At 41.2% G+C, this 26,451-nt stretch overlaps 1 protein-coding gene across 4 annotated transcripts; it reads left to right on the forward strand.

Annotated features, from left to right (window-relative positions):
* Positions 1-25,415, forward strand: ZFYVE16 (zinc finger FYVE-type containing 16). Of its 4 annotated transcripts, none has more exons than XM_027634517.1 (18): positions 1-109; positions 5,457-5,565; positions 5,744-7,902; positions 11,078-11,174; positions 11,996-12,169; positions 12,992-13,143; positions 15,565-15,943; positions 16,665-16,787; positions 16,870-17,025; positions 17,646-17,870; positions 18,749-18,831; positions 20,692-20,796; positions 21,207-21,357; positions 21,544-21,624; positions 22,140-22,302; positions 22,639-22,744; positions 23,158-23,322; positions 23,582-25,415. In XM_027634517.1, exons 2-18 carry the CDS (start codon positions 5,496-5,498, stop codon positions 23,741-23,743), a joined length of 4,551 nt encoding a protein of 1,516 aa, XP_027490318.1. In that variant the 5' UTR covers positions 1-109; positions 5,457-5,495; the 3' UTR covers positions 23,744-25,415. The 4 variants fall into 4 exon arrangements, with proteins under 4 accessions (XP_027490318.1, XP_027490315.1, XP_027490317.1 ...); XM_027634514.1 differs by having other exon boundaries at positions 28-228; XM_027634516.1 differs by lacking the exon at positions 1-109 and adding an exon at positions 919-1,010.
* The last annotated feature ends 1,036 nt before the right edge of the window (positions 25,416-26,451 follow it).

The following is a 26,451-nucleotide window of genomic DNA, read 5'->3' on the forward strand; positions in this document are numbered from 1 at the left end:
TTCGTACCCGCGCATGCGCAGCGCTCACGGAACAGGGCCGGAGCCGCCGGCCGGGCCGGGGCGGTCCTGAGGGGACGCGGTCCTGAGCCGCCACGGCCCTGAGCCGCCGGTGAGGACGGACACGGCGCGGTGCGATCTGAGGCTGCTTCAGTGGGTTAACTGCCCCCGGAGGTTTGAGCGTGTCGGTGGTGTTTTTGCTTACTGCTCTTCCGCTTGTTTATATATAAGGTATATAGAGTATATATAGGGTATGTAGAACATCATATATAGAGAGAGTGTTATGTAGGGTATGTAGTGAATAATATAGAGGCTGTTATATACGGTGTATAGAGTATGATATATATACAGACAGTATTATGTAGGATATATATAGGGTAGATAGAATATAATATATATATAGAGAGAGAGTATCATATAGGTTATGTAGAGTATATATAGGGTAGATTTATACAGTATATAGAGTATAATAGAAAGAGATGATTATACAGGGTATATAAGGCGTAATGGACGGTTTTACCCCTGCACTTCCAGGCATTAAAAGGTTGCCAAACATTCTATATTTCCATGGAGCAGGGTCTGGATCCAGCAGAGCACCCCACTCAGTCCCAGGGCTGCCTCATGAGCATCTGCTCATTAACAGTGTAAATCACAGGAGATGGGAATGCTGAGGGAATGTGCCAGGCCTGGTGCAATCCCATTCTCATGGCTCATTTTCTAAGGCTGAGTAATAAGTGCTCACAATAACTATGAGATAATAACTGGCAGGTGGTGAGGGTGGTGCCCTGGGCAGTGTGTGGGGGCTGTGTCTGCGCAGCTGAGCCCGTGGGTTCCTCACTGGTGGACTGGCTACTGCTGGTGGCACTGGAGGACTGCTGACAGTCCATAACTGCTTTCTGAACCTGCTGCATTGTGTCCAGATCTGGGCTCCTCGGGATAAGAAAGACAAGGACCTGCCAGAGAGGGTCCAACAGAGGCCACAGAGGTGATGAGGGATCTGGAGCATCTCCCTGGTGAGCAGAGACTTCGTGAGCTGGGCCTGGTTAGTCTGGAGAGGAGACAACTGAGAGGGGATCCTGTCAATCCACACAAATATCCCCAAGGGATGTCAGAGGATGGTCCCAGACTCTGTTCAGTGGTGCCCAGTGACAGGACAAGGAGCAATGGTCATAAAATGAAACACAACAAGTTCTCCCTCAACATGAGGCAGAACTTCTTTCCGTGGAGGTGACAGAGCCTGGAACAGCTGACCAGGGAAGTTTGGAGTCTCCCTGTCTGGAGACATCCCAGACCCACCTGGACATATTCCTGTGTCACCTGCTCTGGATGACCCTGCCTGGGCAGGGGTTGGACTGGGTAATCTTCAGAGGTCCCTTCCAAACTTGGCTGTTCTGGAATCTGTGATTCTCTGTGTGGTGTGAGTGATGCTGTTTTGAGTTCAGGGTGGGAAATTTCTTTGGGTGTATGAATGAAAGAGAATCCCCAGGAGCTGAAGGTGATGTTGGGATAGAGCTGTCACAGTGGTGCTGAAGGAGTTCTGTCCTTCTAAGAAGTCTCTGTTGAACTAAGAGAATGTTGCTGTTTGAGCACGGCAGTTTTTTATAGTGTGCCACGTATTTTTTTCCTTATATGTCTGAAAACTTCTGCAACTTTTGTCTTCACCCCCTGATTCAGCTCATAGTCTTGCTAAGGCAACAGCAGCTGGAGCTTTTGGGATGGATAGTAAGTTGTCTTGCTCTGCAAGAATAATTTTAGTTTTTATTTGCATTTTGTACACAATGTTTGTTCACTTGTGCTGAACTTCTCCATCAGGTTGATTGTTGGTGAGCTCCATGGGCAGTAGTAAGCTTAGATGTTTTGTCTGTAGGGCCTCAAGCCTATGGGTGGGTTGAGGTGTTGGGGTATGGGAAGGGGCTGAGAAGGATAAAGCTGGTGATTAAGTCTTTAAATACCCTGAAGGTGGGAGAAGAGGCACCCTGTGCTCCATGAGCTCCTCCCTCCTGGAGCACTGTGAACTTGGTGGTTGCATTTATATCAGAGGCTTTGTTCTAGTTGTGGTAGTTGCTGGAAAAATCCACTTCAATCCTGAGGATAACAGTATTAATACAGCTTTCTGCTCAGGCTAAGCATAATGATTAAACACAGTGATGGAGCTGAAGTAATGTGACTTAGCAGTGAGTGGAAAGACTTCCCTGGTGACCAGAATTGAAGTGGCTCCTGTGGTGAGCTCTCTGCAGACCTGTGTGCCCCTGTGTGTGAGTTTCTCTGTCTAAATCTGTGTTGTTTTAGAAGTTCCACGCATAAGCAGGCCTGGCCTCTGCAGGGGAGATCAGCTGTGGCAAACTGGAGATCTGGTAACGCCCATGTGTGCTGACACTACAGAGAGTGGTTCTCAGGAATTCTTAAATTCCAAAAGGCAGCTTATCTTCAGACCTTGAACTGGTTAGTTGGTAATAATTAACTTACTTGTTCTGGTTTACAAGTTATCAGCATTGAAAACAGCTAACTACCTCCATTTAGAGAGTTTATCTGTAAAAACAAACCCCTGACATCCATCCTGTTACCTGACCACTCGGTATCCCAGCAGCTTTGTGCTATCTTCTCCTTTAAATGAGAGTGTGTTGAGAAATCCCCAGTGGAATGTTGGTTCTGAACTCTGGAAACTGTTACAGTTTTAATGTGGCACAATTATTGCCTCTGTTCCGTGGGGTAGTTCTGTGTGCAGTTTGAAGTGCTGTGTTTAGGAGTGTGTCAGACCTGAGAGGAGTCTGTTCAGACACACATGAAACGTGTCTGAAACATTTAGGTGCACAAGTGACATATCCAGGGTGCTTTTTTTTTCAGTACATTTTATGCTTTTATTATTATTTTCCCTTTTTGTGATGGACTGATGTTTTAGCTTCAAGTCTCCTTGCACATAAATATTTAATCTTAATCTCAAAGCATGTAGTCTTTAACAGAAAGTGATTTAAAAATTGTTTAAAAGTTACTTATACTTTGAAAAAAAAAGTCTATAAAACGGAGCTGGTGACAGCCTGAACTTGTATGTTTCCCTACACTGTTGCCTCAGATAATGTTATAAGCTTATCTGAGGCTTAATGCCTCAGATAAAGTTATAAGCATTAAGTTTTAATAGCTTATTTTTAAAAAATGCTAATCTGTGAACCAGTTTGGAGATTGTCTAGTGAGTGGATTCAGAACTGTAGAAAACATGTTTGGAAGACAATAGTTCTGTCTACTTAAAACCATATATAGTGGTGGTGCTGATTTCTGATAATTAGAAGTATAATTCTGTTGTTAGGAGTATGATTCTTAAAAGAATACTTTATGGTGATCTAGTCTGCCCTTTTTTGGAAGGTTTTGATTTTATTGTGCGATTTGGTTTTTTTTTATTGTAGGTCTGTTGTAGAAAAGCTGAAAACCTATCAAAAACTTGAAGAAAGAGTAGTGAAATTACAGGAATAATATGCTAGTTATTCAAAGTCAGGTTAATTACTAAAAATGCTTTATTAAGTCAAATGGAACTATTCTATTTCGAAACCAGATTTAATAAAATGTAACAACATTATTGGGTCAGACTGAGATGTGATAATTTCCTGAGCTGGGTGTAGAAGTGATTTACTCTGTATTAAGTAGATGAAAATATTTGCATGTGATTTCAGTTCTACAGTTCTTTGAGTTCTTTCCTTTTTCAGAGGTCAGTGGGCCAATGCTGGACAACACAAATGCATCCTAATCTACCTATTTAGCATTGTAATCTAATAATGCACTTGTGGTTAATTCAGAATTTGTGCCACTCAAGAGTGCAAAACAATGAATTTAAGTCTTTTAAAGTGTAAGGTAAAGATAGATGCAATAATTACTTACCTCTCCTCTGTATTCTTTTGAATTATGAAAGGGTTTTTTTATAAATTCTGGTGTCATTAAGGTATCTGTTATCTGTACTTCCATGTCTCTCAGTGGATCATCAAAAGCTGTTAATCTTGTAAGTCTCCTAATTGAAATTACTTCCAGTTCAAGTTGTAATGCATCCAGTTACCAGGAGGTTGCGAAATGGGGTGATTGTTCAGGCAAGGGCTGCATTCAAATGAGTGAGAAGTGGCATTAAGTATATATCTGCTGCTTGATGCCCTCTAGACAGCTGTGAGAGACCTGGGTTATGGTGCAGTGTGAAGACCTTTGCTGTGACAAATGAATGCAAGTGGATATAAAAAAAATAGTGTATTCAGATCGTTCACTTCTGGTTTATGCACAGGCACAAAATGCTGCCCTGCTGCATACTATTTACTTCACCTTCCTTATGCCTTGCAAATCTCTGTTTGAACTACACATTGCCTTAAAGTATTCTTGTCACGTGCACATTAATGTGGTGAATAATTCCATATTGATGTAAGTGAACGCACCTGATCTGAAGGATTCACTGAAGGGAAACCTTACACCTCAACAAAGGAAGTTAAAGTATAGAGTGTGAATCTGTAGCTGCAGTGTGGCATAAGTGATGTGAGTGAATTTGAGTATTTGTTTGGTCTCTAAGCTTTTAGAAGCAGCAGTACTAGATGGTCAAAATACATTGAATTGAGGTGGGAGGTGAAGTCAGCCAGTGCAGAGATTGAATGCACTGATAAAAGTAGAAGGAAAACTAGAGAAACCTCCACAGGTGTAGTTTACAGACATTAGACTGAATGGATCTGAGTCCCTTCAGTTTGCTCAAAGGAAGTGTAAATATTGATTTTATTTATACAGAGTTGAACCATGTGAGCATTTAGCCATGAAAATAGATGTGGACTTAAGAAGCAATTCAGAGTGACCAAAAAGGCATAAAATTGAGTGGCTGGAAAGGTTCATTAAGCAAATGAATCAGGGTGTTTTGCAGTGTAGAATGTGATTGATTAACAAGTAGCTTTCTGATGAACTGGTAAGTCTAAAAAAAGTGGTTTATGTTCTTGGGGTCTCAGAATTTCAATTGGTTTTGTGTTTTGAGTAGAATAGAAATGATAAGCTGAATTACCATGCTGGATTTTTAATTTTTATTATTATTTATGCAGTTCAGTCATGTTGAAGGGTAATAATGGCCTATTTTGGTTTTTGCCTGTGAACTGTGGTATAAAATGTATATGGAGACAAACTAGAAGATCCTAATATGCCCTCTGGTTTTAAACTTGCTGACATTGTAATGCCATAGTACATGCTTTCAGATGCACTTGTTTTTTATAAGGGAGCCTCAATTTCATGATTTAAAGTGGATTTTTGGGTGTATTGTTCATAGTGTGCTGGGTACACCATGTAGAGCATATTCAAAGTACGTAGGGGCTGCAGCCCTGTTTGTACTTGCCTACATGGAGGAGAGAAGATGATGTTAATAAAAAAAATACCTTCCAGAAGTTGTCTTCTGATACTAACACTTGGGCTTTGTAGACATCAAATTACTGTGAATGAGATGCTGTTGTTGTTCTTTGTAGGTTTAAGAAGGGTAAAGCTTCAGTCAAACTGAGACTAGAATGGACAGTTACTTCAAAGCTGCGGTGTGTGACTTGGACAAGTTGCTCGATGAATTCGAGCAGAACACAGGTTGGTTCCTGCACTGGCTTGTTCTCCAAGTGGTCAAATGGCTGTTACCATGGAATTTGAAAATAGCATATACTAAGTGAGAGCTTGTATGGATGAATAGATGGGATCTAGAGGGAGTTCAATGTGGAAGGAGAGGAGTCTTACAAACTTTGCTTTGATCTCTTCTTCCTTAACACAGATGAATATGACTGCCTCAGAACACCTCAAAACCCATGTGACTCAAAGCACCATTCCCTCTTCTCAGTCCTGGGGTGCTTACAACATGCATTCCCAGCACCAGAGCTGCCAGAGGATGCTGACAGCTGCCCTTCCCCAGAGAAGACCCCTCTTGTTAGCCACACTGGGACAAGGGGCATGCTGCTCAGTCAGTCACCACCGCAGGAGCAGAGTGTTGCTGGACCTGATCTTCTGTCCACTGTGGACAGTGGTTCCTTAAATGAAATGGAGGCTTCCAACCTGGGAAGGTGTGGCATACCTGTGTGTGATCTTGTTAATGACACGGCTGATTTAATCCATGCTCACCAAGGTTCTCAGAAGTCACAGCCAGCTGACTTCCAGTGCAGCCAAGGGTCAGCTGGCTTTGGCCTGTCTTGCATACCTGTTCCTATTTGTGTGTCATCATCTGGTTGCAGGGATGCTTCCAGCACAGAGCAGAGTGATGGGGACTCAATGCTTCAAGATTCAGGGTGTCTTACAACAGAGGATATGAATCATTTAGCTTTAAAATCAGACAGTTACACTACAGGAGAGATCTTGGATTCATGTGATGATCAACACAGGATAGAACCTGTGAAGTGCAGTGAAGTACTTGATCAGCCTGAACAAGCTGCTCACCTTGATATTGAATGTGTCCCAGTAACAACACAGAATTCAAATGCAAATGGTCCCAAAGATGAGAAAGCTTGTGAAAAACTGCCTTGTGAATCACAAGATGATAGTGCATGTTCTGCAGTAAGCAAAGAGATGCATGGAGGAAATGCCTTAGGAAAGGGAGACCCAAAAGATGGGAGTAATGCTGTATCCATGCTTTCAGATCTGCTCAAGAGGCATCAGGTGCACAAAACCCATGCAACATTACCTGGAATTTGTGTTGCACCAGGCTCCTCATGTCAAACAGGAGCTGAAGTACAACTGGAAAAGAAAATCACAGAAGAGAATGTATGTAGTGAAGAACTTAACAGCAGTGAGACACTAAGGAGTGTTTCCAGTTTGCGTGTTTCAGCTGAGGATGTCCAGACCTCTCTGTCATGTCTCCCTGTGTCCATGTGCAGCTCATTAGTTGTAAGAGAAGAAAACGTTAATCCTCTACCTCAGAAAGCAGTGGCAGAGGTTATTAGTGGTAGTGTAGCTGTTCATTCTGGAGCATCTAAAACTGATCCCTCTGGCAGGGAATCCTGTGAAAATACTGACTGGCATGAGCAGGAAGAATATTTAGCTGAAATCAGCAAAAGTATTGTGGAAAACAGTGAGGATGGAGTGCAGTGCAATGCTCAGAGTGTAATTGATGGTGGTGACTCTCAGGAAATTGAAGCTTTTGCTTCTGCTTTTCTAGACCTTGAGGTTGAGCCATATGGTGTTGGTGTGGACAGCTTCTATGATGAAAGTATGAGCCCAGTTGTGGCTGACCTTAGTGTGGAGGAGAGTGTTATTAAAAGTGATATTCTAGTCAGTGACAGTGAGCTTGATGATTTCTTGTATGGACAAAGTCTGCAGTCCAAGGTGTTGAAGTCTTCAGACAATGATAGTAACTTAATAGAAAATAATGCAAATGAAGGGAATGTAACAGATGTGAACAACCTGGATTTCACAGAGGTCACTGAAGAACTTACGCAATCAAAACTGGAGGAGACAATGAGCATTAATAGTAATGTTAAAGCATCTCTTCCTGCCAGCTATTTGGAAGCTGCAGCAGAAGATAATGTATCTCATGGTAAGGATGTAACTGAGAGTGGTAGTGAAGCTCTGGCTTCTGATGTTCCTACTGAAGGTGCAAGACCAAAGCAGTTGCTTGGCCTTTCCCAAGGAGCTGCTGGTCAGAAGCAACTGAACAGAACAAATGTACTTGAGAGAGAAAACCAGGAAAATGGTTCTGTTACCCCAGAAGTTCCTCTCTCAGGCAGCAGTGTAAGTGTTAGTAAGAACTCTGACCCTGGGGAAAGTATCTCTGAAGCTGGAGGAAACCAAACATCTGAAAACACAGAGTCACTTAAAACACCTGCAGCTCTGCTGTGGAAACAGCCACTGTGGGTCCCTGATTCAGAGGCCCCCAACTGCATGAACTGCCAAGTGAAGTTCACGTTCACAAAGAGACGACACCACTGCCGAGCTTGTGGGAAGGTGAGTTATGGGAGAGGGGTCCTGTGCTGCTGAAAGGAAATGGATTCTGATTTAGGGATAACCAAAGCACAGGAGGCAAAGAAGATTGACACAGTTTTTCTATGCTCAAAGTATTTATTTAACAAAAAATAATTTTCATTTTCCCATCATAGAAACTTAAACACTGTTGAACAAGACTGGTATCTTGTCATATTTTTTGTGAAAATCCTAATTAAAGGGAAGTACAAAGAATATTCTTTATCTTTCAATGCTGGCTTGTCTAGTGTTTTGCATAGAACAAGGGAGATGAGATGATGGACTACTTCATAGTAGTCATAGTGAATCAGCTTTTTGCTCAGCTTTTAAGTAAAGTATCTAAGTTTTAAAAAATTGAGGTGATGCTGAGAATTCAGGTAAGTGGTTATACTATCTGTAAAGCACTGTCCATGAACCTGAAAGGATTGCAGTCTTTCAGGAACTGTAACGGTAGTACAAGTGTAAAGGATTTATAGCCTAAATCTGTCCTCCTGCATGTTTAGATGTATAATTTTCCAGGAAAGTCATCTCAGGGGAAGATATGTGACTCACCAAAAAAGCAAGTAGTTGTAGAATTTTTTTCAGCATATGGTCTTCTGCAGTAAGTGATGCCACATCTTATCCTTAATTCAGAATTCCGTTGTGAGGTGTTGTGGCTTACACTTGTAGTGATGCATAAATGGAAATACTGCCAATACTAATGAACTTATTGTTCAGTGTTGCTCTGTAAGATTTAGGAACGAGGAGATAGAGCAAAGACTAGTGTCAGTACTAACTTTTTGCATCCCTGGTGCTAAGAAACATCTGGAGAGGCTTGGTAGGCTTTTTCCCCACCTCTCTTCTAGCACTGTGTGTTCAAAGTTTGGTACTTGTTTATTCCAATTGCAGTAGGTGTGACGTAAAATGTAGGTCTGAATGTTGAGTGCCAAGATAAGGAAGAACTCATTGTGCCAACCTAGAACTCGTTGAACTTACTGCCAGAATATGCTGTTGATGTTCTGTGATGGTTTAAAATGCAGTTCTTTGGAGTGGGTTTTGTTTTGTCATGAGACCGACCGATTTTAGGTTGCTGGTTTACATTTTACTGTGAAGTTCCTTGCACCTTGTTTGGAGATGGAGATGGAAGACCCTTCACTGCACACCCTGTTTACAGCTGTGGGTGTATTAGCTGAGGGGCTTTTGGCAGAACAACAATGTAGTTAGAGGGAGCATTGCAATCTGTGTTCATTAGGAGAGCAAGTGAAGGCAGTATAGGTTATCTATACCTTGCAGATACTGCAGTGCTATGCAGTTGTAACTCTGGCATAGCTTTTCTGAATGTGAAATAGTTTAACTTTTTGACAGACTTTTTGTCTTTTTAATAGTAACTGTTTGTCTTAGAAAAAAACAAACATTCCTTGTGAAGCTGTTGTGTTGTATTGTGTTTTCAGCCACTTGAGACATAAGGAAAAACTGGTAGGAATTCACAGTTGTCCTGTGTGGACTATTCTAGAAGACAGTTTTATACATTCCTATTATCCTACATCTTTTTTTACCAATGAACGTGGCAACACTCGTGGATTCTGGCCTCTGTGCTGGAGTGAAGTGAGAGGTTAGTGGGCCACACTTTCTCTCCCAACAGCAGCACTTGTGAGGCCAAACAGCTTTGCAGTTCCTTTACTGAGGTGTTTGTCTCTTGTTGTGGTGTCCTTCCTAGCTCAACCAGGATCAATTCCTTCACTCAGCAGCCCCATCTTTACCTCCTTTCCCCTGTCCCTTAGTTTGTCTTCACCTTTTAGATGCATTAGGATTAATCTTCCTGCAATCCTCTGTGGGTCCCAGTGTCACCAAGGGTATGAGGAGAATCCCCATTGCAGAGGATTGTGCTGCCTTAGCATTTGAAGCCCTAAAATGGATTGTGACTGATTAGCAATTAATCCTCATCAGTTACTCTGTTAATATCTGTACTGAGCATGTGTGTTTTCAGTTGAGGTAAATTACCTGGGGCACTAATGCAGAAGCACTTGAAATAGTTTCTTTTTTCAGCTCAGATTGCATCTGTCAATTATTACTGATTTTATAGTGACCTTTCCTACTTAAATGAGTTCACTTGTAATAACTTGATTTTTTTTCTCTGTCACCACTGTTTTTGGTTTGTGTTGTTGTTTTTTTTTCCAATTGATCCACTTTGTTTTCCCGGACGTAATCAGGAGTAGAGAAGACTTTGAATGTTCTTTCCACTTACTGAACTCTGGTCAGCGGTAGGAGGGTTCTGTCCGATCAAGGTTTCAGGAGACGTTTTGTAAGGCTGATACTCTAGAGTCTGCTTATGGCTAAAAATGGTGTGACCTTCTGAAAACTTGCAGATCACCCTTGAAAGAACATAAGCTCTAATTACTTATGTCAACTCTTGCAAAGACCCATCTTTAGTAAAGACATAATTTTTTGAAGGGGATTGTGCAGGTGTTGTCCAAGCTAATGAGACACACTTGTTTCCCCATCTCTGCTTAAAAATAGACAAGACAAGACGTATATGCTTTTGGAGTAGAAGAGCACATTCTGTTCTTTCAAAGCAGCTTTCTTTTCAAATACCCTGCTGATGGGAGCTTGTGACATAAAGGGAAGGATGCTTATTCTTCCTGAGAGAGTAGGAGAGCCTACTTAGCTGAGATGGCACCTGAGCCAGACTGGGTGAGTAGCTCGGAAAGCTCTGGCTTACGTTGTTGTCCGTGAGGTGGAAGACGCAGCTTGTAATTTCATAGCAAACTGGTAACACGTGTTATGGAGAGATTTGGTGCAGCTGCAGAGATGATTCTAAAGCAGTAAAGCAAATCTGACCCCAGTTCCGGGGCTCAGTCCTTGTTGCTGTTGTTTAATGTAAAGTAGTTACGGAACTAGGAGTGAATTTAGGAATAGGTGTTGCAACCTGAAATTCTTTTCATCACCCCAGATAAGAATTTTAATATAATGCCACTTGGGTCCTCCATGTTGTTGCTTTTCATTGTGCACATATTGTGGCTTTTGTTCTTGTTGTGTTTTCTTTTTTTCTTGGCTTGAATATAAGGTTGCAGATGGTTTAGAATGAAACAAGTGTATTTCTCAGAAGAGTTTTCTAATTCCTGTGCAATTGTAGACCACACAATATGTCTATAATATTTAATCCAGTCCTTTTCTGATTCAGGTTTTTTGTGGTAGCTGTTGCAAACGAAAATGCAAACTACAGTACATGGAGAAGGAGGCAAGAGTCTGTACTGGCTGTTACAATGACATTAATAAAGGTAAAAAGTTTTCTTTGTGTAATTACAGTAACTAGTAAAGTATCCCTTTAACCTTTGCCCTTTTGGGGGAGCTTGGTTACTTTAATTGGTATATGCTTTCCTGTTGCTGAGATGGAGGGATGAAGAGAATAATTGTACCTCCTCGTTGGATTTCAGTTCTTATTTTAAACTTCAAGTAGCAAGTTAGTGATTTTTATTAAAGAAAAAAAAGTGGGGTTTAACTCTGTAGGACTAAATATGAAGCTATACTGTTGGGTCATCTGTGACAGGGGTTCTAGCAAAAGTGATCCTCCCTCCACAGTAGCCTTCTGTGTGTTTAAAGACCACGTCCCTGCTTGTTCTCACATGTTACTTGCCCATTTTATGTAGCTTCCTGTCCTAATGTTTTTACAAGTCACATAACAGCACTGCAGTAATTGAACCATCAGATAACCTTTCCTTAGCTGGAAGCTAAGCATGCATGCTTATGGAAACATCAGGAGAAAACACTGATGTTCTGTTGTTTCATACTTAAATAACAACATGTCAGATTTTTAATATGCCATCTGAATGGAATTTGACCTGATAAATGTGATCTGTGTGTTTGCACCAAGATATGGTCACTACAGCAGTACCAGGAGGTACCGGGGGTTTCTGTCATGAGAACCAATCTGGCAAATATGCAGGCAGAAAACAAATGTAAATTTTCTTCCCTTCAATAGTCTGAGTGTGCAGATCACAAATTGTGCACTACTTTTGCCAAAAACCCCCACCCAAAGTACCACACTGCAAATGAAATCTAATCAATTGAGAGATCTGAAAAACTAACCACATTTTTTTAGCACAGGCATTTGAAAGGATGATGAGTCCAACTGGTCTTGTTCCCAGTTCCAGTGTCTCCTCTGAACATTCTGCTGTTCCACCAGTAGAGGAAGCCCAGATGCCTGGTAGTGCCAGCTCCCCTTCGCTTTCTGCATTGTTGCCTATCTCAGCCCTTAAACAACCTGGTATTGAAGGTACAGATGCTATAAATAGTATAGATCTAACACTTCCAGGGTCTCTTTGGAAAAAGTCACTTATTGCATGCTGGATTTTTAGTTGGTATATTTTTTATACATTTTTGGTGGTGTTTTTTGTGGGAAATGTAATCTCTCTGAATGGGACACTGGACAGTTACTTTCACTTCCTAGTTTTGGTGCCAGGTCCAAGTTGGTCCTAAATCTCTGTTTATGAAATGTGGATGTTGCTTTTTTCATTGCCTTCTCTTTTTTATTATAAATCTTTTATGTAACTTTTATAATTTTTACGTGTCTTGGGAGATTTTTGGCTTGTGTTGTGACAGCCAGTCTTACAGTAAAAAACAAGAAGTAGCTGTTTAGAGACAAGTTGAAAGGGAACAGTAGAGGTTCATTGTCTGTGTAAATAAAAATGATTAGTGACTAAGTAGTGTCTTCGTTCCACTTTTGTTAAACATCTGACCTTCTTCAATGGAAATAAATTTTTAAACAAAGTGATAAATTAACTTTTTAGATGTATTTCATCTTTTAGCTGTAATATGCACTTCATTCTTACCTTAGTACAGCGGGATGATTGAGGAAGTAGCCTTCCTTAGATATGGATTAATAGATTTAATTGTAACATGGTAGCTCCCAAGTAGGAGATTTTTCTGCATGTATTTGCCTGACTGGAGGCTGGCTGGTGTCAAACTCTACTTATGCTTAATTCCACTAAACAGATTCTCCATGTATTTGGTGGGGAGAAGGGACTTACTTTTTATCCCTTTCAGGCATTGGAACAGTGCAATAACATGCAGTTTTTGTTTTCTTACCCTCTCCCAGGGCTGTGCCCCAGAGAGCAGAGGAGAGTCTGGTTTGCAGATGGTATTTTGCCCAATGGTGAAGTGGCAGACACGACAAAACTGTCCTCTGGAGCCAAGAGGTTGTCGCAGGACTTAAGTCCAGTGAACCCTGACTTGCCAGAGACTCATACGGTATGACTGTGGAAGCGTATGAATGTGCATAAATTACCTATTAAATACCTCCACCTGCTATTGATGGGACCTCTTACATCCATAACAGTTCTGCTTTTGGAACCTGGGACAGTATTCGAGTATTTTTTTGGAGGTGGCTGTGAAGTCCTTGGATTGAAAAACTCTGTAGTAATTTTCAATTCTAGGAAAACTGAAGGAAGGCTTTCAAAGGAAAGCCTTGTTTGGTTTGGGGTGTCTGTGAACTTCAAAAATGGTATGGCAGAAAGTTTTCCAAAACTGGTCTTTTTTGTACACAGCCTTTGATTAATTACTTCTATGACAGTTCTTAAACCTGTCACTAACAACAGGCTTCTAGTAGAAGTTTGTGTTTGGTTTTGTTTTTTATTTTTTCCCCAGTGGTTTGCTGTAGTTTTCCAGTTGGATTAGTGCAATTACATTAGACAGGTATAGCCTGTCTCACATTTTGGGGAAAGAGTAGGATATTTTCACTTGCAAAATATGAGCAATGTCTAAAACTTAAAGCATCATGGACAAAGTGAGTGGGTTGATGGTTGGTGTAAGCAGCCTCAGAAGCTCAAACAAAACCACCACAGTGCAGCTGTGAAGCAAAGGTATCACAAAATCCTGACCGTGAAGGCGAAAAATACCAAGTGATATGAAACACCAGCAAGCAAATGCCTGGGGAAGAAGTCTATTATTGGCCTGTGTAGTCATGTTTCTGTCTGCATGTTTGTGGGGTGGTACTTTTGGGGTTGGTGTCCTTTTATTCTCTGGTAGTGTATTCAATAAACTGAGGATTTACTGCAAGTTGATGGGACATCAGGAGAGCTCCTACAGGCAAGCACAGAATTGTCAGGTGTTTCCCTTGTTGCAGTATAAAGTTCTTCCCTATGGAGATAGAATGCAAGTCTAGTGTACTTGATAGCACACCTCTCGGGGTTTCTTTTGCTTGTTTTATTTTTTAATGACAGCTGATATCCTGATGTGTCCATGTTCACAGCTTGTGTCTCAGTTTGAAGAGACTGAAATGTTTGCTAAAGAGGATGAGTTATGAGACAGACCAAACTCCTCTCTCTCAGCAATTGTAAATTCAAAAATTAAGGGGGCTTTAATCGAGGAAGTGTGGAAAAAAAGAAGAAATAACAATCCTTTATTAAAAGATATATGTGTGTTGGCAAGAACAGTAACAGAACATAAAAACAGCTAAACAATAGTCCTGCACCCAGAAGTTCCCTTCAAACAAAAGAAACAGTTTGAATACTTCTCTGTCTTTAGCACAGTTCTGATCACAGTCGGCAGGGGGCGCTGTTGGATCACTGGAGGTGCAGAGCCTGCAGTGCTCTGTGTTGACCTGCAGGGGGCGCTGTTGGGCTCTGGCGGTCACTGTGTGGGAAGGGGGTCTGGGGGTTGGTCTCGGATCGCGGGAGAAGCCGAAAAGAAAATGGGGACCCTTCCCCCAATGGAAGAAAGGGGGAAAGGAAAATGTTCCCCAGCGGAACTCACTGTTGTTCCCAGATCACGGTGTCTCAAGGCTCCTCTTCTCTCTCCCTCAGTGGGCACAGAGCCCTCCGATGAAAACACAGTAGGCTCCGGCTGGAGTCACGAGGCAGTGTGCAAAGCCAGCCAAGACCAGTGATCCGGCTTCACCAGGGCAAGAAGCCAGAAAGACAGGCCTCTAGGCCTTTTCTCCAAATGCACCCATGCAGACCCCTGTCTCCGTCCCAGAGAGAGAGCTCAGCAGTCTGACCTGTCCTTGTGAAGGCGGCCAGCTACCGAAATCCCAAACTCCTTCCCCCCTCACTCCAGCCTTCAAATGGGCCATTAGCTAGGAATGCAGCCTTGCTAGCTAGACCCTTTGTAAAGCTAATCGACTCCCTTCCCCCTTCCCTATTTGAACTCCATTCTTCCCACAGCGGAGCAGGGGAAGAATTCCACTCCTGGGATTTATAGCCTATAACAGCTTGTCACACCCATCTCACTGGGGAAACAGCATAGATTTGACTCCAAGCTCAAAATTAATCAGATGTAAAATCAGCTATTGGTATAGAGGGTAGAAATATGTTTGCAGTACTAAACTGCTGATCCAAGTGATGCTCAGTAGCTGTGAGTGGCAACACCAATAGCAGACAGATTCCTGAAGGGCACCTGGTGTGTTGATTGTGTCACATCTGACTGTCTATACTAGAACAACTATCTGTGTTGCCAAACAAGTAAATTAATGATGCAGCTTCACCTATGTAATGCCTAAACATTAAAAAAAAGAAGATCCAGGAGAGATTTGGTGGCTTTCTTCTTGTTAGGAGGAAATGCATTCTCAGCATTTGTGATAGCTTTCTTTCTCTTTTTGCATCTAGAATGCAGATAATGAAAGTTTAGCTGGTTGTGGGACAGTGTAGAATTTTTGTTATTTCTTCTTCATAGGCTGCAAACCCAGAGGAAGATGACATGTTAACTGATGTAAATCAAAAATGGAAGGAAAAAATTGATATTATGACAAGAACAGAGGAATCACATCCTTCTGTTCCTTCAGACAACGCACAGCAGGGCGTCCCGGGCCAGAGTGAGTTGGTACCTAGTTACGAATCTGTAACTCTAGGAACTGAAGAGTGTTCTCCTACTGCAGAGGCCAAGAAGACCAGTTGCAGTGCAGTGGATCAGGCTGCACATGATGTGTCTGTTAGTCCTTCAAGTTACAGAGCACTGTGTGGGGTCGAAAAGTGTGTGCGAAGAGACATCAGCCTTGTTCCTGACGGGGATAACCTGCCACCACTTCTGCTGGCTGTGGGTGAAAAAGGAAAAGGTAAAATCTGAGAAAACTGTTAATATTTAGTCATGGAATCATAGAATGGTTTGGGTTGGAAGGGACATTAAAGCCCATCTGTTTCCACCCTTTGCCATGGGCAGGGACACCTTCAACTATACTGGGTTCCTCCAGGCCCCGTCCAACCTGGCCTTGGACACTTCCAGAAATGGGGCAGCTACAGCTTCTGTGGGCAACCTGTGCCAGGGCCTCACCACCCTCCCTCCTCACAGAGTTTAAATCACCTAGTGCAAGTTTTCTCAGTATGAACTCATGAGCATATAATTTGTATTTAATACAATTCTACTGCCTACAATTCTGTTTGTTGCGTACTGGATTCTTGGATAATTGAACACGCATTAACAGGATCAATGAGAAGGATGCTTTGTCATTTGAATACATTATAGTGGTGTCTGTGCTCACCAGTGGTACCTGACAGTATCAGTGCATGGATGAGAAGCCAGAACACACAGTTAGTTAGTGGTTTCCAAAGCAATGGTAGCCCCAGTTTGCACTTTTGTTAGAAGCTGCTACTTCAGTGTTATATATTCCTTGAATCTTAGAGTGAGCTGTTCATTGGTTGATCTGCAGCTATTCTAAATTTGGGAATAACTACCACCCGCTTAAGGGAGGAGGGTGGGACAATGTGTCATATGCTATGAACTAATGCTTGGCTTGGGTCCCTGGCTGATGTGTTAAACTAAATTGTTAATTTATTTAGATCCCGTGGTGGAGGAACATCCATCTCACCAAAAGATCACCTTGCTGCTTGGGGAAGGAGGTCCTACTCCATTAACTTTTATCCTAAATGCAAACTTGCTTGTCAATGTCAAGCTAATAACATGTAAGTATTGCACATTTTCTTTTCCATTAAATCCAGCTTTGTTTTTCAAACAGCATTACTGTGGTGTCTTATCTTCTTAAAGGTTCCTCAGAAAGGTGCTGGTGCTTCTCAACCAATGGACTACATGGTTTGGGTCAGGCAGAAATTGTCATTCTGTTACAGCGTTTGCCAGACGAAGATGTTTTCCCCAGTGAAATGTTCAAATTATTTCTTGACATCTATAAGGATGCAATGAAAGGTGTGTAATTTTTAATGTCCAACTTTTTAATTTATAGCATCTTCTTGCAGATCTTTCAAGTTAAATGTTGATATGTAATTTTTCTTGAAGTATTTGTAAGTGTCTAATGATTCTGGTGAAAGACCTTGCAGTGTTATGCTTGGGTTCTAAATAACAGAAATAAAAGAATTTAAGTTTATTTGTTTCCTATACTTCTGTAAATATCCTGTTTGCAGGCTCTCTTCTTGTTGTTTAGTTACATTGTGTTGGAGATCCTGCCTATAAGCCCTTGGGTCTGTGGTTTAGAGCATCTGGCATGCTATTTGTAGAATTGCAGTATTCATTTATGTAAATATTTTAGGTCTGTTGATGGAAGTTCACCAACTGTTATGTGCCAAAACATTGAACACTTCAGGATTTCTGGAATTTGTTTGAAGTAAAACTAGTTTTGTATTCAAATTGATTTCGTTACAAAATACAGAGCACTTATTGTGTGGGTTTAGATGTCTGACAGACTTCAGGAGGGTCTGAAATCCACCACAGACCTGCAAGTCTGTCAGAGGTCACTGGTTAGAACAGTTCTCTTGGCACTAATGTTTGGTTGACCCAGATGTGCAAACTCTCTGTCCCTCTTTCTACAGGAAGGTTTGTAAGAAACATGGAAAACATTACTTTTACTGAAAACTTTCTCAACAACAAAGAGCATGGAGGATTCCTGTTTGTTTCACCAACTTTTCAGAAACTTGATGATCAGATTCTACCAGATAACCCTTTTCTTTGTGGCATTCTCATCCATAAGCTGGAAATACCCTGGGCTAAAGTGTTTCCAATCCGTTTAATGTTGAGACTGGGAGCAGAATACGGGGGTAAGTTTTAACACTTTCAGTAGCTATATAAATGTCAAGTTCCCTTTGGAAAATACAAGGGATTTTTAGACAAGTAAAATATTTAAAATCATCTTTGCAGTATTTTATGGTACACCTGGGTAAGACTGACATGGGAAGCCACCTATTGAGACACTTGAGAATGTTCACTGTCCTGCTGGACTGACTCTCTTAATTTTATTAGTTTTTTTCTTAGCTGATGAGAATGCTAAGAAGCCAAAACTGATAGTAAAAAAACTCTGATATAAAAATGTCTGACTTTTTTTGTTGTAGGAAGAAGGTTTGAAGGGACATTCAAAAGCCCAGTTTACAACTCTGACAGAATGGTTTTTTTAAATTAAATTACTGAAATTAAATATATTGGCAAAATATTACTGCTGCATAAACTGAGTACAGCTTTGATTACCTACAAAGGTAACTTGTATTAATACATCGGAAACATCTAGGCCTGTGAAAAGGCAGGACCCCACCATTCTACTATCCGCAAGTCCATCAGTATGTACCACTGGCTTGTTCAAGGATTTCTGGAGTCCACAATGGATCACTTCTGGCCAGGCCCATGTCTGTGTGGTGATGAGGATGGTAGCTGCTTTGTTCTTCTTTCTCGTACCAAACTACTCGTTGTGTTTTGGTTTTTTGATCAGTTTTGTAGGATTTAACCATGGATGGGGAAATCACCAGGTGGCTGAAGGACAGCCCACGACAGAGAATGAGAGAGGGGCTCTGCTGGCTTTGGCTGGTCAGATAATGAGATTAAGAAACGCAGGTTATAGCTGAAAATATACTATATAAATACTTGGATTAGGAAGTTTTATAGCTGTTGATAGGTAAACATGCCCTTTTTCCTTCCTTGTTCCCAGCCTATCCAACTCCTGTGGTGAGTTACAGGCACCGGAAGCCACTTTTTGGAGAGATCGGGCACACAATTATGAATCTGCTTGTTGTGAGTAAATGTTTTATTATCTTCCTCTTGTAATTTAAATTATGTAAAATATTTTCAAAATTCTGAACCTTGAAAGCAGTGGATTTTGGTAAATTTAAAAAGCAAATGTTTTTGTTCTTCATACTTGACTTAAAACTTTCTTACCCAGAGAGTGAGTGAGTTAGGAAAGCTGTTTGTTTCACCTGGTATTGTTATGCGTCAGTTCTGGTAGTGAGGAATGGCTTTAAATGATTGAGAGAAATGTTGACATTTGCATTGAAGCTGGTAGTAATCATTGTTCAGGTACATTTTTCTCTTCCAAGCATCAGTGTGGTGCAGGAATTCTGGTCTTAAGTCTGACAATATTAAATGTAAAGAAAGACTTGACAGGCAGATGCTGTGGACTAACTGTAGGAGGACTTACTTACCACAATTAACCAGCCTGACTGTCTTTTATGAAGGAGTTTTTGGCAAAATCATAAGACTAAGTCAAGCCTGGAATTCATGGCATTCCCTGTGGAAGTTTTTCCTCTGTTTGATTTAAACTTCCAGTAAGCCTGTGTTCCTGGCCGGGAATGTTCTGGTCTGTGTTCCTCTTCTAATACTTACAGTAGAGCTCACAGCACTTTTCATCCCAGCATTAAGGGTAAGGCCATGGAAAGAGCTGCACATCTTATTTAGGCAATCCCTGCATCCTCTCCTGAGAGTCTCCTGGCCATCAGAGCTGAGATGGAACTGAAGCCTTTTCTCTGACATTGGTGTCCAGGTCACTGCGTAAGGAACCAGTCAGAGGACATGCACCATCTGAAAAACAGCATGTTCCTTGTTAGTGTAGGAATCTTACACTGTAATTCCATGAGCCAGCTCCCAGCATGATTGGTGACATGACAGTACCAATGTCTAACTGTATTTTCAGACTCTGAGGAATCTTAATGTTGTGCTGCTGATGATGGGGGGTTCTATGGAATTCTACTGGCCTTCCCCTTTACAGCTGTGTCAGCTTGAAGCAGGCAATGGGAATATGTTCTCTTGGCACAAGTTTTTATCACTAGATGACTGTAAAATAATCTCTTGGTGGTGCCTTGGCACCTGTGATGCAGATCCTCAGTTGAAGATTGTACAAAACCTCTCACCATACAAGTGACTGAGGCCGTGGTAACTAATGGAGGCAAAGGGCACCTGTGATTTACATCTTTACTGTTGCTCAAACTATGCCTGTTCCATGGCAACCTGGAGTGCACTGAGATGTGTTTGTAAATGCCCTACTTGTGCTGAATGAGGAAGGTACTGATTGCCTGGCTCAGCTGGTGAAAAGAGCCTTTTTATACCTTTTTTTCAGCTGAGCTAGTGAAGGCAAATGAGACCACTTCATACCTAATGTTGTTGTTCTGGGAAAAAACCAGAATTTTGCAGAAGTGGATGAGATGATGGGCGATGTCAGAGAAAGGTGTTAGAAATGGTGCAGTATATTCAATTTATAGGTCAGCCAGTTAGAGCTGTAGGGGACAGCGTGTGAGCCTGGAAACAAACTCCTCTAGATGATGGCTTCCATGCTTCACTGTTCTGTCAGAGAGGGAGGGTGTTGAAGGTTTTCCTTCCCTAAAAGAGTAAAATCGTAATGTGTATGAAGTAGCCGTAATCTAAATAACCCACTGGTAGATAGACTGACCTTGTCATCCTACGAGTTTGTTAATACATTCACTAAGGTACATACATCGCAGTAGGAAAAAAGGGATCACTGAGTTTTTAGCCACTCTTAATGTGATTACTTTTTAGAAGTCCTAGAGATGTATGTAAAGAACTTTTATCTAGGTGACTTTTTTAAAAGATAAGAAAACAATAATTAATTGTCTCCTAATGTAAATACTTTGTCTGTTATAGGACCTTAGAAATTATCAGTATACTTTGCATACCATAGACAACCTTTTTGTTCATGTGGAAATGGGTAGAAGCTGTATTAAAATACCCCTAAAGAAGTATAATGAGGTGAGTAAACCCATCTTGATTAGCTTTCTAATGCAAGCTGCTTTAATAGTTTTTTTCGTATAATACCAGTCACACCTTTACCATCAGTTCTTCTTTAAAAAAACCTCGCTGAACTTTATACTGACCTAAATATGTAAGGGGGAGAGCATAAAATTACCTGAGCACACATCCTTCCTTCCTGGATATGCTGGAAGGTGAATAATGATGAGTTGAGATTTAGGATAACTGGTAAGTGCTTAAAAATCAGCAGTTTCTTCCAAATCTTTTAGTATTTTCAGGGATTCTCTCATACAGTTTTCCTGGTGATGGTGTGTTGCTTAAGACGTTAAAAAAAAAACCCAAACCAAAAAAAAAACTACTTGAATAGTGAGTGCAGTTTGTCAGTGTAATGACAAATTTTGTATTGACAGATAATGAAGGTCATAAATTCTTCTAATGAACATGTAATTAGCATTGGAGCAAGTTTTAATACCGAAGCAGATTCTCACCTGGTGTGTGTGCAGAACAAGCATGGCCTCTATCACACACAGGCAGTCAGTGCCACGGGACATCCCAGGAAAGGTAAGTGCTCTAGTAGAGAAAAATCACATTTCTAGAGCAGAAATGTAAGTTCACCGTTAGGCTGCAAGGAAAATGCAACTCTGGTGGCACACTGAAATGTGTTTAAAAAGGAGTTTAAGTGGAATGTTAGTAGTGACTGACTTGAGTGACACGAAGTGGTGCTCACTTTGTTCCTACTTTTTCTAGTTACAGGTGCAAGTTTTGTGGTGTTTAATGGAGCCTTAAAAACATCTTCAGGATTTTTAGCTAAATCCAGTATAGTTGAAGGTAAGAATTTTGTCTTGTGTATTTTCCTCTTAAGAGAATGTACACAAAAAATAAAAGCAGCAGTCTTGCGTAAGGTTTTATGCCTCAGTAAGCTAAACTCTTCAAGGTTTTTTAACTTTATAGAAAACCTGTTGCAAACAAAATGCTGTGTAAAAAAATACATGTTAGTTCAGCTACTTGTTATAAAACATACAAAGTTTTAACTCTCTTTAGTCAGTTCAAGTCTTTCCTGTTTTCATTGCCATATTGCTCAAATACATATATTGGCATATAAATGAAAAATAATTCTAAGATTAGTCCAAGAATGATGTTTTAGCTTTAGTTCTGTTGACAAAAGGTTTTCTTCCTCTTTCATGTAACATTTAACGCTGTAGTTGGGGATGGAGTCCTTTTGTGCTTTTATTAATTAGCCGTAGGGGAGGGTTGATCCCACTAGAATTTAAGCCATGATTCTACCAAAAAGCTGTGCTGCTCTTCCTGTAGATAATTTGGGATTTTAACTGGATTTGTTCTAGATGGACTAATGGTACAAATAACACGAGAAACAATGGAAAGCCTACGTCAGGCATTGAGAGACAAGAAAGACTTCAGAATTACCTGTGGAAAAATGGATACAGGGGATGTAAAAGAATACGTGGATATTTGCTGGGTAGAAAATGAAGAGAAAACAAACAAAGGGTAAATGTACTGCCAAAGCAGAACATCTTAGAGAATTCATCTTTCCAAAGTTCAGATTTTTGCCTTCAGTTTCCTGAAATTAATGTAAAGTATTTTTATTGAAAAACAGTGGTCCACACCTTAAATGGTTTATAGCTTCTTGAACCTGCAAGATTGGCTTTATATTAAGTGCTTTTAGTTCCTTATTTATTTCTTTTTGTAGCATCTGTATTTTCATGATGCAAGCCCTGTATTGTATTTTGTTGTAAGGATGGATAAACATTATTTCATAAAAATGACTCAATCTAAACCATAAAATGTTGTTTTAATTATTAATTATACTATTGTCTTTCATAGAATTTTAAGCCCAGTAGATGGAAAATCAATTGGAGGAACTCAGAGTGAAAAAGCACCACAAGACAGAGACTTCGAAAGAGAGGGAAAAGTTATGAAGTGCACTGAAGTTAGTGAATTACATTGTTCTTGAGGCTTTTTTGGTACTTTTTGAATAGTTAAGGGGTAAAGTGGATCGTACTAAGTGATACTACTAAAAAATGTGGCTGCTTTGATGTGTAGCCACACTGATAGGCAGAATGTTCTCTGTGGCTCTTCGGTGAGTTTACATAATTTTCATTTTTCTCCCCTGAAAAAGACTAGAAGTCTGTTAGCATTGACAGCTCTGTGAATGCATAGCCCAGGCATTCCCATGGGCACTGAGGTGTTGTGATTGAATAGCTGAAACACTTGGGTACTTTGCCAGCCAATAAGCACTAGAGCTTGCTCTGTGCTGTATTATGTGCACACTGAATTACTCTTTTTCCTTACTTTGGGATGTAACCAGGCTGCTCATTGTTCTTACCCTTTCTCTGGTTTCAGGTTTGCTATTTTGTGAAGGACAATGAACTCTCCAGTGCTATTCCTCACCAGTTTGCTAAAGAGATTGCCACTGCCTGCAGCACTGCTCTCTGCCCTCACCTCAAAACCTTGAAAAGTAACGGAATGAATAAGATAGGCCTGAGAGTTTCCATTGACTCAGATATGGTAATCTTTCAACTTTCATTGCAGACTCCCCATTTCCACTGAAGTATCTTCCCTTGCACAGACCGTGGATCTCTCCCTGAATGTTTTACATGTTTTGTCATACCCCAGGTGAAGAAGCTGCTTTAGTGACTAGTTTCTCACTTCATGCCAGCTGAAATATTCTTTTAGTGAGATACTACACTTGTAGTGTTGTCTTGTTAATATAAAAAGACAATTTAATTAATTAATTAATATCAATATTAATGTGTTTCTCTCTTAGGTTGAATACTTAGCTGGATCTGGAGGTCATCTTCTTCCACAGAACTATCTGAATGACTTGGACAGTGCTCTGATTCCTGTGATTCATGGTGGAATGTCAGATCCTACCACACTACCAGTGAAAATGGAATTAATATTTTTCATTACAGAACACTTGTTTTGATAAGGCTGATAACAGGCAATACACTGATTTGCTAGATCTGAACACCAAAGTTATAATGCCACAAACACTAACAATGTTAAAGTTTCTAAACCTGTTGCATTTAATAGCTTTTCAAACTGGTTTTTTAACCCCCTCAGATCCTCCCTGGTTACTCTACCACACAAAGGAATTGTAGTTTGTAATGTTCCTAGGGTCCTGAAAGTTTACACTTAATACAGGTGCAGAAGAGGGCAGGTTTTGTTAATCTTTACACAGCTGTAGCATTTACTATACCTAGTGTAACTCCAAGCCATACTGCCTTGCCTCAACCTCAGATAAGTGTGTTACTACGAGTTGCTACGGTTAAATGTAATCTCTGCAGCAAGTGCTTTCCACCTTCAAAGGAGCTGAACAGTGAAGCAAAGCTGGCCTAGAACTGTTCCCCTGCCCTCTGAGGTGCAGACACGAGACCCTCTGTAGCTGACTGTGAGCCCCGTGTGTCAGGGCAAGGCGAACTCTGCAGGTGTGTTGAAGACTTTGTGGGTGAGCTCCTTAACATGGGGATTGATGCTGGTGCTTCAGAAACATATGCTCTGAATTAATGTTTTATAGAATAACTGATTTCTTTCTTGTATTTTTAACGTTTTAGCTAACTTAAATTGATGCTATTTTTATAAAAGTGCTTTCTTTTTTTTTTTCTTTACTGTGGTTTAGAAGTCCTGATACAATTTGACCTTTCAAGGATTATAAAAAGATTAGCCTTGATATAATCTACATGTAGCAATAAGTCAGACAAGAATTCTGCAGTATTTTTTCTGCTTCTGTCTGCTGCTTTTGCCACCTTCTAGTAGCCACCTTTATTTTCAGGGAGAATAGATGTATTAAGTGTGAATTTTCATGAACAGATCGATTCTAGTGGAAGGTGTCCCTGCCCATGGCAGGGGTGTTGAAAGTCCTTAAGGTTCCTTCCAACCCAAACCATTTGGGGATTTTTAGTATACTTGAGGTTCTTGCATAGTATGTATTTTTGATACTGGGTCACTTAGATCTATTTATGTATTTGTGATGCATGTGATTTGTACTGAGGTTCGTGGAACCACAATGCAGGTTTGGTAACTGCCACAAGACTGTTTATCAGGAACAGAACCAAAACTAAATATATACAACATCTATATTGTTTTCAGTAGAAATGCTGGTACAATTTTATAATGAAAGTATTAAAATTTTGATGCCATCTTGATGCTAATAGGGGATATTTTATGTTTTTGTATCAAAAACAATCTGTAAATTAACCTTTAACCTAATCTGCTCTTCTGTTACCTGTGCTTTAACACACTGGTGCTAGAAGGGTTCAGGCTTCAAGATCTTACCCTGGAGGAAATTGAGCTGCATTTCAGCTTCTTTGTGCTGACTTCTTCAGAGACACTGCCCTTCTGGAGAAGGGCTGGACCTACACCACGCACAGTAGCAACAAAACATGCCCTTGTTGAAAACAAGCTGCCCCTGGGCCCTTGAGCCCAAGCAGCATTTCCGGGCTGTGGCGGGGCTGGGGTGGCTGTGACCAGCACCCTACACCCCACAGGTGTCTGCAGAGGTACCCAAACTAACAGCTGTCTCTTGGCACTTACCCTCTAATAACCCCTGTTCAGTAATGATCAATAAAGTTAACTACAGTGCTTGCAATCTCTGTCTCTTATTTATAATAAAACAGGAAAAAAGACATTATTTGGGTGGATGTGTCCTGTCTTTGCAGCTTTCTGGGAACTCCTGATGTTGTCCACAAAATCTGATTTGTCATCTGGTGTGCAACAAGCCAATAATTACGTACCTGAGAGACACTGAATATTTATTTCAGAACTTCACAGGCCACGGGTTCGCAGTGTGTTCCACAAATCCAGCACAACAACTGGCCTTTCTGTGCCATCATTTATACACAGAAATCCAGAATTAGTAACTTCCCAAGCACAGCCCCTCTATCAGGATTAATTGGTCGTTTCCATACAGGTTACACAATGCCAGCCAACTTCTGCATGTGCTCAGGGGAGGGGTCTGCACCTGGGCTGGGTCTTTTTTGGCCTGTAAGTGTGGGTTTTAGTATTATAATGAACACAGTAAAGCCATAGGATACACAGACCTTGAGTATTTTGCCAATTAGCAACGTGTACGTAGGCACACGTTAACATCTTCATTTCACACAGAATCAAATCAAGTTGGAAAAGGCCTCCCAGACCATCGAGTCCACCCTGTGCCTGATCTCCAGCTTGTCACCCAGCCCAGAGCACTGAGTGCCACGTTCAGTCGTTCCTTGGACACCTCCAGTGATGGGAACTCCACCACCTCCCTGGGCAGCCCCTTCCAATGCCTGACCACCCTTTCCAGAGAGAAGTTCCTGCTAATGTACAGCCTTCCCTGGCGCACCTTACGACTGTGACCTCTTGCCCTGCGGACATCCTTTACTGCGCCCTTACGGCTGGTGAGTTCCAGGATGTCCGCCTGTAAGGGATGCAGCTGCTGCCTGTCCCAGGTCTCTTTCCTTGCTGATCAGGAAAGTACGTGGAGACCAAACAGCAGAGAACATCCTGATTTAGAGTAACGTTGAAATATTCCCCGTTTTGCAGGCACACTGTCGACCCCGGGCTACTGCCCCGGACGTGCTGTCCCTTTCCTTCCCTTCCCAAACCTTCCCTTCCTAAACCTGCCCTGCCCCGCCCCCCCGGTCCCGCCCCGCT

This window comes from Corapipo altera, unplaced genomic scaffold, assembly GCF_003945725.1.
Source record: "Corapipo altera isolate COAL_440 unplaced genomic scaffold, ASM394572v1 61411, whole genome shotgun sequence".
In the NCBI taxonomy this organism is placed as follows: domain Eukaryota; kingdom Metazoa; phylum Chordata; class Aves; order Passeriformes; family Pipridae; genus Corapipo; species Corapipo altera.